Source organism: Cibotium barometz, chromosome 32 (assembly GCF_041138505.1).
Source record: "Cibotium barometz isolate CiBa-2024 chromosome 32, ASM4113850v1, whole genome shotgun sequence".
In the NCBI taxonomy this organism is placed as follows: Eukaryota; Viridiplantae; Streptophyta; class Polypodiopsida; order Cyatheales; family Cibotiaceae; genus Cibotium; species Cibotium barometz.
This window is the reverse complement of record NC_141077.1, coordinates 18,358,462-18,373,001: the sequence shown is the minus strand read 5'-3', so window position 1 is coordinate 18,373,001 and position 14,540 is coordinate 18,358,462. Positions and strand designations below refer to the sequence as shown.

The window sequence follows — 14,540 nt, the reverse complement described above, 5'->3', positions numbered from 1 at the left end:
AAACACTAATCTTACATGCTTCTGCATGTAAGATTAGTACCCTACGTACTGATCAAGGGGGGAAGTGTACGTCTAAGGAGTTTCATGTATGCATGGCTGATCATGGGATAAAACACCAATGTATTGTGCCCTATACACTCCGCAAAATGTTATAGCTAAACGTAAAAATAGGTCTCTCATGGAGATGGCACGTTGTATGGTCAAAGTAAGGAGTTATCTCATAGTTTTTGGCTAGAAGCAGTCATGTGTGCAAAATATGTTTGAATAGGTATTCTACAAAGGCTTTGCATACAATTACATATTTTGAAGCTTGGAATGGCAAAAGGCCCTCTGTGGCTACACATTTTTAGTTGTCTTGCTTATGCACTTGTGCCTGAGCAACTTCGCAGCAAGATTGACGATAAGGCTGTTAAATGTATTTTTGTGGGGTAAAGCTCGAAAAGTAAAGTTTATCATCTCTATCATCCTACTACCAAGCAGATTCTTGTGAGTAGAGATGTTGTATTTGTGGAAGATACAATTTAGCCCTTGTTTTCATGTAAAAAACAGCAAAATGTATGTTCGCAAGACATATTGGACACTCTCCTTCCACTGTTCAATGTAGGACACATTGATATAGAGCAATTGGGTAATCAAAGGAATGCTGAGAATCAGCCCACATAGGTTACAAAAATCAGCATGTTTTTCAGCCCACAGATTAGCCTATTGATGGGGTAAATGTGGATGATATAGTTGATAAGGAAAGAAGGGAAATTGAGGAGTAAAAAAGTATGCCAAAATAGCTAGTGCAAACACCACGAGACAGCAAATTGGCCACTCCTTTGCCTAGCAGAATACGTGCAAGTTCTCATCATGCATCTCATGTTGATGCAAGCTATGCTCTTATTACCAGTTTATGTGATGAAGAGGAACCTGTCTCCTTTGATGAAGCAAAGGAATCTAAAAATTGGATGAGTGCTATGCAATCTGAGTATGATTCAATACTCAAAAATGATACATGGGATTTGGTAGACTTTCCTCTTGGCAAGAAGGCCATTGATACGAAATGGGTTTACAAGCTGAAATGTAAAGCAGATGACAGTGTTGAGGGATACAAAGCTAGGCTTGTGCAACAACCTTTGCACCCACATGTCGTAAAACTACCATGTGGAGTATCATTGCATTAGTAGCACAAAAAGGTTAGAATGTACGTCAATTGGATATCAAAACTGCTTTCTTGAATGGAGATTTGCATGAGGAGGTCTATGTATCTCAGCCTGATGGTTTTGTTCAAAATCATAAGTATGCATATTAAAGAAAGCTTCATATGGTCTTAAGTATGCATATTAAAGAAAGCTTCATACGGTCTTAAGCAAGCTCCCAAAGCATGGCACGAAAAGATACATGCGTACTTGGTTGCATAGGGTTTTTGCAACAACCCAACTAAGAGTACTCTCTATATTAAGAGAACTAAGGGTGTTTTATTGGTCATCATGTTATAGGTTGATGACATATTGCTCACAGGCCCTAGTGATGATCATATTTCAGTTTTTATAGAGCTGATTTTGAGATGTCAGGTCTTGGACCATTGCACTATTATTTGGGCTTTAAGTTTTGGCAGCATAATGATGGCATTGTTATGCTGCAGAGGAAATACATAGATGCATTGTTGAAGAGGTTCAATCTTGAAGACTATAAACCTGTGGCTACACCTTTGGAGCCAGGTTTATGACTAAGTCTTGAAGATATAGGTGACTTTTTTTATGCTGGCAGTTGCGAGGAATCTAGTTTTTCATGCTTGCACAAAGCACATTGAGATGCAATATCAGTATGTCAAGGAGAGATGCTCTGAAGCGGAAATCAACTTGGCTTATACGCCAATACAAGACAACTTGGCAGATTTGTTTACGAACGCTCTACCACAAGAGAAGTTTGAAGCTTTTTGCAAAGCTTTAAACTTACTTCCTTTTGGGGATTAGTCTGGGCTCCCTATCACAGTCATATTTGGTAGTGATGTGTATGAACACATTGGCACTTTTTTCCTCTTTAGGAGGTTTTTTTCCCCATGCTAGTGTATAACCATCTTGGAGTACACTTATCATCTTTGTACAAAACACATTCATTATCTATCTATCATCTCATTATGTGCTCCCTTGAGCTTCTCCATTGTGTGTGTGCACGCGCGCACGCGCGCACACATTCTTGCAACCCTATTTCTAACACACCTCCCCTTGCTCCAAACATTTACCCCACATCACTTGATATTACAACACTCCCTCTCAAGTGATGGACTACTACCACCATACATACTACGGACCTACACTCTTAGTCATTTACTACAATGTTAGCTTAAAGCCTGTAGTTTTACACAAGGGTAGGAATACAATGATTGGGTATAAATATAAGGTGAGAGGGATGTTCTCTTCCATTGACTAGAAGAGTCTAAGTCTTTTCCATGATTGGGTATAAATATAAGGTGAGAGGGATGTTCTCTTCCATTGACTAGAAGAGTCTAAGTCTTTTCCATGATTGGCCTTCTTTCTGGGAAGCCCTTCATTTGGCTCTTCTTTCATCATGATGTTTGCTCGATTGTTGTTAGAAGTTTTCTTCTTGCCTCCAACAATCCGTCTCTATGTGGCCTGGCTTACCACAAAAGTTGTGCTTCACTTTGGCTCTTGGTCCTTTGGCGAAGAAAGCTTTCTTTTCATATTGTGAGGTTCCCCCCACTTTGACTTTGAGTCTCTTTTCTTCCTCAATCAAGGCACCTTCAAAGCCGGTGAAAGTCTGGTCAGGTAGGTTCTTCAAGGTAGCCACCAACAGGATAAAAGCTTCCAAGATCATCTTCCTCTCGTGTTTGGCCACGTGGAGAGGAATTGATAGATACATAGATATAAAGTTATAAGGTGTTGCTAAAAATTTTATTTTTTTCAAATAAGAAAATTTATGCAAGGTGTTCTTTAAATAAATATATATATATATATACAAGATTTTTTTAATAAGAAAATATATGCTACAAGCTGAGGCTTTTTGGGTGAAGGTGCGTGCAGCAAAAATGGCGATAGCATGGAGACCTTGCTCTACCATCACCAGCGCTGCTAATGTCACCACCAAAGAGAAGCAAAGTCTAGCTCACCTCCGTGCCGTTACCCCTTCCCATCCTTCATCTTCATCCTGCTCCTCTCACCCTTGTGCGAAGAAGCTCCATAATTATGCCTATGGCCATGTGTCACCCCCTCGCTCTATGGTCACGGCCATGGCTATGTCTACGGCTTCTTCGCCTTCTTCTTCTACAGAGGCCGAGGCGCTCTCCACCATCACCATCCTCACCAGCGATGGCTTGCCTGTGCAATTCCAACAGCTTTGGGACCAAAACAATGTGCTTCTCTCGTAGCATTTCCATATCTACTTGTTTCATTTCAGTTTCTTAGATATTGCACGGTCTTTCTCATCCTTCCTGTGTTCGCAGGGAACAGCAGTAGTGGCCTTTCTCAGACACTTTGGTTGCCCCCTCTGGTGAGTGACACCTTGATTATTGCTTGCGGCAGCTTGCATAATTAAAGAACACCTTGCATAGATTTTCTTTGCCGCAAGGATTAAATTTCTGTTAAAATATGATCAGTTTTTTAATGATGAATACTAATTAATCAACAATCAAAAAGTTTGCATAATTATAAAAGCTATTAAGGATTAAAACTGCTGATGATTAAAGCTTGATTATATTTGTTCATTGTTGCTGTTTCTTCTGTTTACAGAAACCGCTAAATTTTGATTATTGCTTGTTTATAATATTGATTACAGTAGAAGTAAAGCTGTAGTATACAAACTTATTTATTTTGTGAAATTCTTCCTTTTGGAGTTAATAATTTCTTGCTACTAATGGAGCTCTTTTTTTGTTGAGATCAGCTGGGAGTTTGCTGCGTCTCTGCGTGATGCAAAACCTAAATTTGATGCTGGGGGTGTAAAGCTCATAGCCATTGGTGTTGGTACACCTGACAAAGCCCGAATTTTGGCAGAAAGGGTTGGTTTTTCTTTGCACATGTTCATTCTTTTGATAGTTATATGTGTGCATGATTGTGCACGTGCGTGCGTGCGTGCGTGTGTGTGTGTGTGTGTGTGTGAAGGGATTTTCCAAATTTGTAAGGACTGCGTAATTATCAGCAACCACTCTTGCTTGCTTTTGTGATGTTTGTTTTGTAGCTTCCATTTCCCAAAGAATGTCTGTATGCCGACCCCAACCGCAAGGTATGTCCCTACCATGTTGATAATCTGAATTTGCAGATTCCTTTGTTTTATCTTTAACCTCGAGTTAACACATGCCATGAATATTCATCATAATATCTACATGAAAGTCTTCAGCATACATTAGCACCTGTTGGCAAGGTCAAAACCCTGTTGAATGTTTGTTGGCAAGCTGGGAAAGGCCAAATTGCCACAGTACATTAAGCCTTAGGTGGCAAATAGTGTGCTGCCAATGAAGAGATTGTGAACACCATCAACCAACCCTCCCTAGCACCATCACCTTGTGCACTCATCAACTTGATCTTGCTCACAAAAGTTTGCCTGTCTGCGCCTGTATGTGGAACGCAGTGACCCTTCACATGGCATGATGGCAAGGCCTTGGAATCTGTTTTGGTTTCCATATCCTTGTTTTCAAAGCATTTTGGGGTTGATGTTTTCATTCTGTTGGAACGTTCTGACTACTACGGTAAAAGGGGCTTTACATGTAACTAACTTCATGATGCTTGCAGGCGTATGATGCCCTTGGTTTATACTACGGTTTAGGCAGAACCTTTTTCAACCCTGCAAGTGTAAGCAAAGCAATACTTCTCATATTGTCTTTAGATTTTGTCAATTAACACTATATTTGTGATGAATGCTTCATGCAAATCAATTATTTTGTACTCTTTGTATATTTGATCTCCTTTGGAAGAAGATCTCTCCCTAGATAGTGTAAACCATGCAATTTTTTGAATCAGGCAAAGGTATTGGGGCGTCTTGAAACAATCCAGAAAGCATTAAATGGGTACACACTTGATGCCACACCCGAGGATCGGGGCTCTGTATTACAACAGGTAAGAGTGATTTCTCCGGTCCATCTCTTGTTCATGATACTGGCATTCCAACCTTGTCTCACGTAGGAGTTATCAAACCCGTTGAGACATTTGCATCCCAACTTGCTAGCCAACCCTTTCTATATTTTCAAAACTTGGCCTTCATAAGGTCCCAACCTTGTCTCATGTGGGAGTTGTTGTCAACCCCCTCAGAGGTTGGGTGTGGCACACATGGTGGTAGCTCCACCATGTTGGTTCACCTAGAGCCTTGGCAAGAACACTGTGCTGCCTACTCCATGTGTGGGGGGTGTTTGTGCGGGATCATATATTGATACCAAGTTCTACACCCACTATTGGGCACTGATGCCGTTAGTGGGGATGTCGTATTATCTAGTTATACCATGCATGATGGAGTGAATGGTTTATTATCTTGTGGATGACTACCATGTTGTTTTTATAGTCTTGTAATGCATGGACTGCACATATGCTTTTTAGACTAGTCATAGAATGAAAAGAGATGGGCTGAAGCTTGTTTACGACTTTTCTCTTTAGTAAAGTAATGGTCCTTTCAAAGTAGTATGTGTAGGATGTTGTGAAATCATATGCCTCTAAGTCCCTGGTGCAATCCCAAGTAATAAGTAGTTGTGTAGCACGTGCGTGCATATATATATATATATATATATATTTGGCATCCCCATAATCAGTGGGAGAAGAGCTCCTTAAGTTATAGGTTTCAAACCTCTACATAAACTTCAAGTGATGACAAGATTTATTTTGTAGTGTAAGCTGGCTATCTCTGTGAACATGCTTTCCTTGATGTTATTTGGTTGAGATCTTTACACCCTTTATGGGCACTGATGAGGTTAGTGGGGATGTCATAGTATCCAGTCCATACTATGCATGATGGAGTTGATGGTTTATTGTCTTGTGGATGACTACCATGAGGTTATAAATTGCACATTCTTATAAGGTGAATTTGGGCATGTTCTTGGATTCATCTAGGTATACCCTTTAGTTGTTTGAGCCCTATGTCGTTGGCTAAGACAAAAGTGAAAGGAGTTATCTAGTGTTTTGGAGACGCTACTCATGCTCGGTTGGGGGATTCCAAAGCAGTGAGTTTATGTTTGGTTAAAGAATTGCAACTTCTTAGATCACTGGATTTGTTATTTGAATGGGTCACGGGTGTATATGAAAAACCGTTTTGTTTCCTACGAAACGGATGAAACAGTTAGAAACAAAAGGAATCACTCCCATTGAAACGCCATTTTACCTAAATTTAATTGAGAAAATAAAATGATGTATTAACGTCTTTAAGAGGCCATAATGGCCTATGAGACCAAAACTGAGAGTACATCTAAAGTTGGTGTCTCATCAAAGAGAACAACTAAATGAAACTAAAAAATACAATAAAGTGATTGTCTTACAGTTATAAGAATTGTAAGTAAGACTCCTTGATGATACTGAGTAGAAAATACTGGAAAATGTATATCAAGTAGATCCATGTATGCTGATCAGTTGAAGTGATGCCCTCTCCTCAGATCAGATATCTCCGCCATGGGGCTGTCTAGAATGGAGAGGTCGTAGAAGCGAGGTAGGTGCCTTCGATGTCGAGCAATAATGGCTCTAATCTGGTGATGGTGAGGATGCCGTGGTCGGGATCCTGGTGGGCGTGGCCGACGAGCACGACATAAGATGACTGCTCTATCAGTGGTGACTCCCTGGGAGCGTGGCCGGTGCCGTGTTGGCCCGATGGAGGAGGTATCAGGAGGTGTGTGGGCTGGGTTGCTGGTGCTGGTGCCAAAGAAATCTGTCAGGATCCTCTGTCTAGGTACATCATGGCTCGGTCTCCTATCTGCCAAGAGGGTCTCTCTGTGTCTCCCGAGCTCAAGTAGGAACAATCCCAGGCATCTCTGATCCTCAAACTCTATGACCCTGCATAACGGCCCAAAACCCTCTCGGAAGAGGCAGTGATATCTCCCTCGGATCTCATAATAGACTGTACATCGGCAAATGTAGTGCTCCTCTATCTCTGGCTCTTGGTAGCATAGCAGACAAATACGGTCATCCGAGATCTAATGCACATATCACCCTGTCTCAATCCACAGCTGGTGTGATGAGGTCCGGATCTGTCCAATGGCACAACGTATCCCGTGTGATAGGTGTACATCCATGTATGCCGGGTGGGTGATAAAATCATCTAGTGAGAGGTGTAAAAAATGGCTCCTGTAATGAGCCATTTTCGTGCCTAAGGGCTCAAGGGGACTAGTCCATGTCCTCTCTGTGTCCACTCTGATGATATCCATCCTAATCACGCGGTTCTACTCTGAGTGGGTGAGATCCAAAAATCGACAATCCAGGCTGTACTGATACTGAAAGGGTGGTAGTGCCTCTGTCCGCAAACCATGTAGGTCAAACCATGATCTCATCTAAGCATACCAGCAATGAGTATCTCCATCCTTTGCCAACTGTATGGATGAGGTCAATGCCAATCGGGAGTACCTCTGGTGAGGGAGCTCCCATAGCCGGTGTAAAAAGGTAACTGCCTAGAATAGGGCCTCAGTCTCACTACTGGTGCGGCACCCAGCTAGCCCGAACAATCTCATGTGGCACCGATGATTTGCTCCGAATCATGCGGGCAATCATCATAATCAGTGGTCTCTCCATTTGCCTCCAGCCCTCATCCGTCCCTCTTTGAGATGTGTGATGTATGCTGGGCCCCCAAATTGGAGCTCCGTACAGGAGGGTCGGTGTGACAAGTGTATCAAATAGCCACAATTTGGTGCGCGGCTCCTGAAACTATATGTGTGCACATTGCCTCTCAAGTGTCCCCCAAGGCCGCATGCCCTCGAGCTAATCTAGCTGATGTTGCCTCCTTCAGGGAGAAACGCGGTCCTGTGAAAGTAACTCCCAAGTAGACATATGACTTGACGTACTCAACCGGCTCCCCTCGGAAAGTGAATTGAGGCTCTGATCTCGTCACCCATGCCTGTGTGGTTTAAACACCATAACCTTGGTTTTCCCAAGGTTCACTGTCAGATCTCTATCCGCACAGAATGCTTGTAATGCATCCAGATGTCTCTGTAATCCCTTTGGAGAGTCTGAGATTACAACAATATCATCAGCATATAACAAGATGAGTATCAACACCCCTGCCAGGCATGCCCTTGGGCCTCCCAATCTGTCTACGTAATCGGAGACCACATCAATGTACAGTCCAAAGAGGGTGGGAATAGCAGGCATCCCTGCTTTACCACTATCATGCTGGTCACCATATTGGATAGTCCGCCTGGAGCTCGGACTTTGCCTGTCACAGACTCATACAAAGCATATATCCCCCACTACATATCCTCAGGTACCTCAATGTCATGCAATCTGTGCATAAGCCTGGCACGTGGTACAGTATCGAAGGCTTTGCGGAAGTCCACAAAGTAGCAATATATCCTTCTCTTTTGTGCCCTACCCTCTTCAATAAGTGCCCGAAGTGTCAGTATGTGATCCAAGGTAGTAAATCCTCTCCTGAAGCCGGCCTGTCCCTATGCTTGATGACCATGCCTCTCTGCTCGGCAGCTCAGCTCCGACTCCAATATAGAGCCATATAGTTTGGCCAAGTAATGACCAATCATGATCGTCCTGGTACGATGGGGTCCCCACACTTAAAGAGTGGTACAATGATATGCTCTGTCCAGCTTGCCGAGAAACCCTCACAAATGGCACGATTAAACACATGTACGATCAGCGGAGCCAAAGTGTCACGCACATATGAGAAGTGCTCTCCAACTAGCCCATCATGATCCTGTGCCTTTCCTCTGTAACCTGTCTATCGCATCTAGCACCATCCGCATAGTAAAAAAGGTGCTACTAGCCGGTCTACCTCCCAATGGAGGGGGGGTGGGGGGCTGTCCTTGTGCATCATATAGCTCTCTAGCATAAGCATGCCATGCCTCAGGTGCAGTAATCAGAGTTCTAGGCTCACTCTCCTGAAACATCTTCCATGCCCTCTTGCTGTCCTTCCCCAGGAAGAGTTGGTAGATCTCCTCCTCTAACTTAGCCGGGTCGGCTCATTTCTTCCTCCACACAAGGCGCCGAAAGATCATCCTGGCCTATCTATGCGTGAGTCCCAATGGCAATCTCACGCTGTAGTTGTGCTCGTGTCTCACGACACTCATCATCATACCAACTATTCTGTGGGGTAGTGCTACGGGGCAGGTGGAAGGGATCATAGTGCAGGGAAACGCATAAGAGGCGGATGCATGTAGTACACCTGCCAATCCTCTCGTAATCTCATCCACAGGGCTATGTAGGTCTAAAGCAAACAAGCCATCAGATACTGCATCTCGGTAAACCCCAATTCTCACGTGTAAATTGATATCTCGGGTACCTAGGTAGATGAGTGGCTGGCCCATCTCTCGGGGATCTACCTACTAGTGTGAAACTCAAGTATGCATGATCGGCTGCTATGCCAATGGGCCAACTGAAAATCGTGAAACCCCACACATCAAGTATCAATGAAGGAGATCCCATCAAGTAGTCCACTGTGCTCGCTCCCCCTTTAGAGTTCCAGTGTGTGAGAGCATCTGATCCTTGCCATCTCGATAGGCCATTGTATATGACCAACCCATGTGCACTCCCGAGTGTGAGAAAATGCTTGCCATAATTTGTAATCTCCCCCTCATCCTATACTGATCTCTGCAACCCTACATCTTCTACCGTGATCTCCCGGTACATAGCCTCTTGAGTATCATACAACTCTGTCTACTCTGTGCTTGTACGTGCATTAAAGTCTCCCAATAGTAATATGTCTCCCATGCTGGCAAACCTCATGATATCATCATATAGTGGCGTATAGGGCGACTCTCCTGATGGTGTAAACCTGGAGTGGGCTAGGGGAAAGTAGCATACCCACATATAGCTCGCGGAGCCCCTCTTTGCATATTCGGACCCACATGTACCTCGCATCTGCATCTCTATGTACCACATGTATTTTGTCACGAAGCTCCTCCGTGAAAAGTATTGCCACTCCTCCAAATCCTTTGGTGCCTCCCACTGTGCGTGGTTGAGGGCAGAACACTGATTCCCATCTATAACCCCGCACGTCAGGAAGCCTCTTGTTTGTGCACTGATGGATCTCCGTATACACAGCAATATCACTGTGTCTGAAAGTATCCTCAAAGTATCCTGCATCTGTTCTAAGGGCTCCATTGCAATTCCACACCGTGAATCGCAAGGTCTCATAGGCCGCGCACTGTCGGGCAGCGGACCACCTCTCCGTAATGATGACTCGGCCATCTTTGTATACCGCCCATTTCCCCTCTTTCCTTGCCTCAAGCATGTGTTCCTTCCGGTGTGCTATCTGTGCCAGTGTAAGGTCCTCATCCAAATAAATATTTTCTCCCTTAAGGGCCATCCTTTTGGAGAAGAAGGCCTTCTTCTTCTCCAAGTCACCAAACCTGATGATCAATATCTTCGCCTTGGTTTCATCTCTGCCTGCTTGCCATGCTCCATAAATGGGTACATCAATGGCTCCAATTTTTGTTGCAAGAGCTTTTGCATCCTCTTGGGGATTTCCCTTATCTTCCCAACCAACTACGCATACATGTAAGGCATGTGCCTGTCTCTTGGCTTCCTCTTCCAATGTAGCCTTCATCACCTCTACTTTATTGACTAGTGTATCCTTCTACTTTTTTACTACTTCAATCCATGGGCTGACTTCCTCAATTTGTTTCTTTGTGGCATTGGCAATTTCAGCCCATGAATGCATTTCCTTCTCACCCGCAGCCACTTTTGCCTTACAATATTCCAAAGTGTTTTGCATTTTTTGTGATGTCTTTTTCGCGGTCAGCCATACATGTCTTCAAGGTGCCTTCGTACGATGCAACCGTTGTGCCAATCTCCCAAAGCATGTCATCCTTCTATTTCTGCATCTCTTTTTTCATTTCCGTGTGCATCCAGGCTTGGGCTAATTCCATCTCACCCGTACTTGGGCTTGCATTTCTCCCTTCAATTGGGCTTGCATTTCTCCCTTCAATTGGGCATATATCTCTTCCTTCAGCATTTCATATATCACTTTCTTTTGGGCATGCATCTGTTCAGTCCATTCCTTTTCAAGCTCTTGTAGCATGGTGCTCATCTCTGTCCTTATGTGTAGCTATATCTCCTCATAAAGTGCCTCATCTCGTCGGGCCATCTTCGCAAGCCTTAGTGAGCCAAGGGACATGATCCCTTTCCTCAATCTTCTGCGGTAGGCATTTGGTGCCTTTGTGGGGGTGTGAAAGATTGTTTCACCATCCTTGGATTAAGACATGTTTCCCCCTAGTTGCTGCCTTGGGGGCCTGAGCAAGGGTCGGTGGGAAAAGGAGGGCAACTCCCTATGCACAGAGCAGACACAGGCGCAGCACAGCAGACAGGCGACTGCCTACACACAGAGGTGCGCAGGTGGGCAGCGCAAAGACAGAGGCGCGCAGGCTACATCATGGGCAGCGAAAGAGAGAGAGAGAGAGAGGGCAAGAGCGTGGCTGATGGGAGAGAGGGCTTGCATACATCTTGCTTGTTGGTCCCGATGCAGAGAGGGCAAGAGCGTGACTGATGGGAGAGAGGGAGAGAGAGAGAAGCACAGCCAATAGTGTTTGGAGTTGCTACCACTCTTTATGCTGCTTATTGTGTGGAGAGTCTTGTAACAAAATTGCTGGCAGAGCGCCTCAAACTCGTTAGAGCAACCCTTTGGATGGCAACAAGTTGAGTGGGGGGATGTGTGTGTGTGTGTGTGTGAGAAAGAAAGAAAGAAAGATATATTAACGTCTCCTAAAGGCCGAAATGGCCCATGAGACCAAAACAAGGTACAACTGATGATGATGATGTCTCATCATAACAAATCTGAAAGAAAGAATGAAAATAGTAACATCCTAAGAGAGCTAAGAGCTGAAAGCTGAACCGCTGAATCGTCACGGTAAACTCCTCCGGTGTTGGCAGGCAATGATGGTTGAATCTGCCGATGGTGAGGGAGTCGTGGACGCGATCCTCGTGGTTGTGGGCGTCTCGCTCTACAGATGGCAATGGCTATGTCCAGGGTGACTCCTCTGGAGAGTGGTCTGGCAGGTAGGCATGTAGATGGGGGAGTAGAGGCTGGTGGGGTTACGGTGTTGGCTCTGAAAAAATCTGTGAGGGCTCTCTGTCTAGGCGGCTCTGGTCCCACTGCCCTCCTGTCCCTCAATAGGCTCTCTTTGTGGTGTCTAAGCTCAAGTATGAGGAGCCCTAAGCACCTTTGGTCCTCAAAGTCCATGATCCGACGCAAAGGTCCAAAGCCTTCACGGAACAGGCAGTGGTCCCTCCCTCGGATCTCATAGTAGACAGTACAACGACATATATAGTGTTCCTCCGACTCCACCTCCTGATGGCAAAGCTGGCATATGCGGTCCTCTAGTGATATATCCTCATATCGACCTGTCTCTATCCTCAGCCGGTGTGAAGAGGTGCAAATCTATCCAATAGCACTCCGAATACCATGTGAGAAGTGTGTGTCCTTGTAAGCATGGCGTATAATAAACCCATCCGAAGAGAGGTGTAGAAAATGACTGCCATTTTCGTGCCCAACGGCTGCGGGGACCTGACCCATGTCCTCTCTGTATCTAGTCTCACAATGTCCATCCTGATCACCCGATTCAGCTCTGAACGGCTGAGATCTAAGAACGGGCAGTCCAGGCTGTAAGCAAAAGGCGGGAGTGCATCAATACTCATGCCATGCAAGGCCAGCCATGTGCGCATCTGGGCATACCAACACTGGGTGTCTCCTTCATCTGCAAGCTGTTTGGAGGAAGTGAGTGCTAGGCGAGGGTATTTCTGCTGAGGGAGCTCCCATATTCTATGGAGAAAAGTAACTGCACGGAACAAAGCCTCAGTAACCACTGGGGCAGTCCCCATCTCTGCCCTGATGATCTCATGTGGTACAGATGACTTGCTCCGAATCATGCGTGCAATCATCATCACTAATGGCCTCTCCATATGCTGCCATCCATCATAATAGTCTCTCTCTGGTCCGTCCTGTCCTGCCAACGGCTCCCTCTTATGGAAAAGACTAGGCCCCCATATCTCTGCTCCATAGAGAAGTGTCGATGTAACCAAGGTGTCAAATAGCCATAGTTTCGTGCGTGGCTCCTGAAACTGTATGTCTGCGCACTGTCTCTCAAGTTGCCCCAAAGCTGCAAATCCTCGTGCTAGTCTAGCCTCTGCTGCCTCCCTCATAGAAAACCGCGGCCCTCTGAAGGTCACCCCCAGGTACACATAGGATCTGGCATACTCAACTGGCTCTCCTCTAAACGTAAACTGCGTCTGTGTTCTAGTCACCCATGCTTGTGTGGTATTAAATGTCATAACCTTGGTTTTACTAAGGTTCACTGTGAGATCTTTGTCCACACAAAAAGACTGCAATGCATCCAAGTGTCTTTGTAGTCCCTCAGGAGTATCTGAGATAAGCACAATGTCATCTGCATATAGTAGGATGGATATCAACACCCCAGCTGGGCCACCCAATCTATCCACATAGTCTGAGACCTCATCAATGTATAGCCCAAAGAGCGTGGGTGAACGAGGGCAGCCCTGCTTCACCCCAATAGTACTATTCACTGCATCCGACAAGCCCCCTGGGGCACGTGCTCTGCCTATCACTGACTCATACAAAGTGTATACTCCCCACTGCATCTCCTCAGGGACACCAATATCCTGTAGTCTCCTCATAATCCTGGCACGTGGTACCGTGAGAGAGAGAGAGAGAGAAAGAGAGCTGAAGCTGCTGCTTTTTTTTTATTTGCAGGGTGGGTTGTACATATTTAGAGGCACACAAGTTTTATATGCCAGAAAAGATGAAGGGACAGGAGACCATGCGTCCTTAGACGATGTATTGAATATATGTTGCTCAGCGGCAATAGCATGAATATTAGGGTGATGGAATGGTCAAGGTTGTACATGATGCAAGGCTGATGTCTATTGCAACTGTAGTCTACAAGGTTTTGATGCTATGTCCAGATGGCATTACATCCAAGCGGTTCTTTGTACAGCAATGTTTGGAAGTATACACAGTAATAGAAAACCAGTATGGTTTTTCCATTAAGAGTAGTCCACTGAAGTTGATGCATTGATGGCTTATCCATGAAAAGATATCCACTATATCCATGTGCATGGACTTGCACCCCCCCTCTTGTGGGCTGATGGCATGAGTGGGGATGTGAGAGCACTTGGCTTATGCTATACATGTTGGAGTTGATGGTTTGAAGCTTTGTGAGTAGTGGAGTGAAGATTGCATTCAGCTTATGTTCAATTCAAGATAAAGTGGGCGCATGTGGATAGTTATGAATTTTAGCGAGGTAGGGATGGTTATGAAATTCACTGAGCTAGGAATGTGGCAATGACAATTTAAAATTAGACACCAGCTTAAGATGGGACAGGATAATCATTATTAATTGAACAACTCTTTTATATCCATGATCAATTTTTGAGCCATTCCAGCAATATTTATCCTTT

The 14,540-nt window shown here is 44.7% G+C and overlaps 1 protein-coding gene and 1 pseudogene across 2 annotated transcripts; one reads left to right on the top strand and one right to left on the bottom strand.

Annotated features, from left to right (window-relative positions):
* Positions 1–2,981: 2,981 nt before the first annotated feature.
* Positions 2,982–14,126, top strand: LOC147619893 (Thioredoxin superfamily protein). Of its 2 annotated transcripts, XM_086825754.1 has the most exons (8): positions 2,982–3,355; positions 3,446–3,492; positions 3,883–3,997; positions 4,177–4,221; positions 4,728–4,787; positions 4,956–5,051; positions 13,834–13,942; positions 14,017–14,126. In XM_086825754.1, exons 1-8 carry the CDS (start codon positions 2,987–2,989, stop codon positions 14,031–14,033), a joined length of 858 nt encoding a protein of 285 aa, XP_086681880.1. In that variant the 5' UTR covers positions 2,982–2,986; the 3' UTR covers positions 14,034–14,126. The 2 variants fall into 2 exon arrangements, with proteins under 2 accessions (XP_086681880.1, XP_086681881.1); XM_086825755.1 differs by having other exon boundaries at positions 13,834–14,126.
* Positions 6,194–13,757, bottom strand: LOC147619894 (uncharacterized; annotated as a pseudogene).
* Positions 14,127–14,540: the final 414 nt, after the last annotated feature.

Bases quoted from the DNA above. Each gene is read 5' to 3' on its own strand.
- LOC147619893 (XM_086825754.1), top strand. From the start codon at position 2,987: ATGCTACAAGCTGAGGCTTTTTGGGTGAAGGTGCGTGCAGCAAAAATG. The intron at 3,493-3,882 runs GTGAGTGACACC...TGTTGAGATCAG, and splicing joins CACTTTGGTTGCCCCCTCTG to CTGGGAGTTTGCTGCGTCTC. The intron at 3,998-4,176 runs GTTGGTTTTTCT...TTTGTTTTGTAG, and splicing joins CCCGAATTTTGGCAGAAAGG to CTTCCATTTCCCAAAGAATG.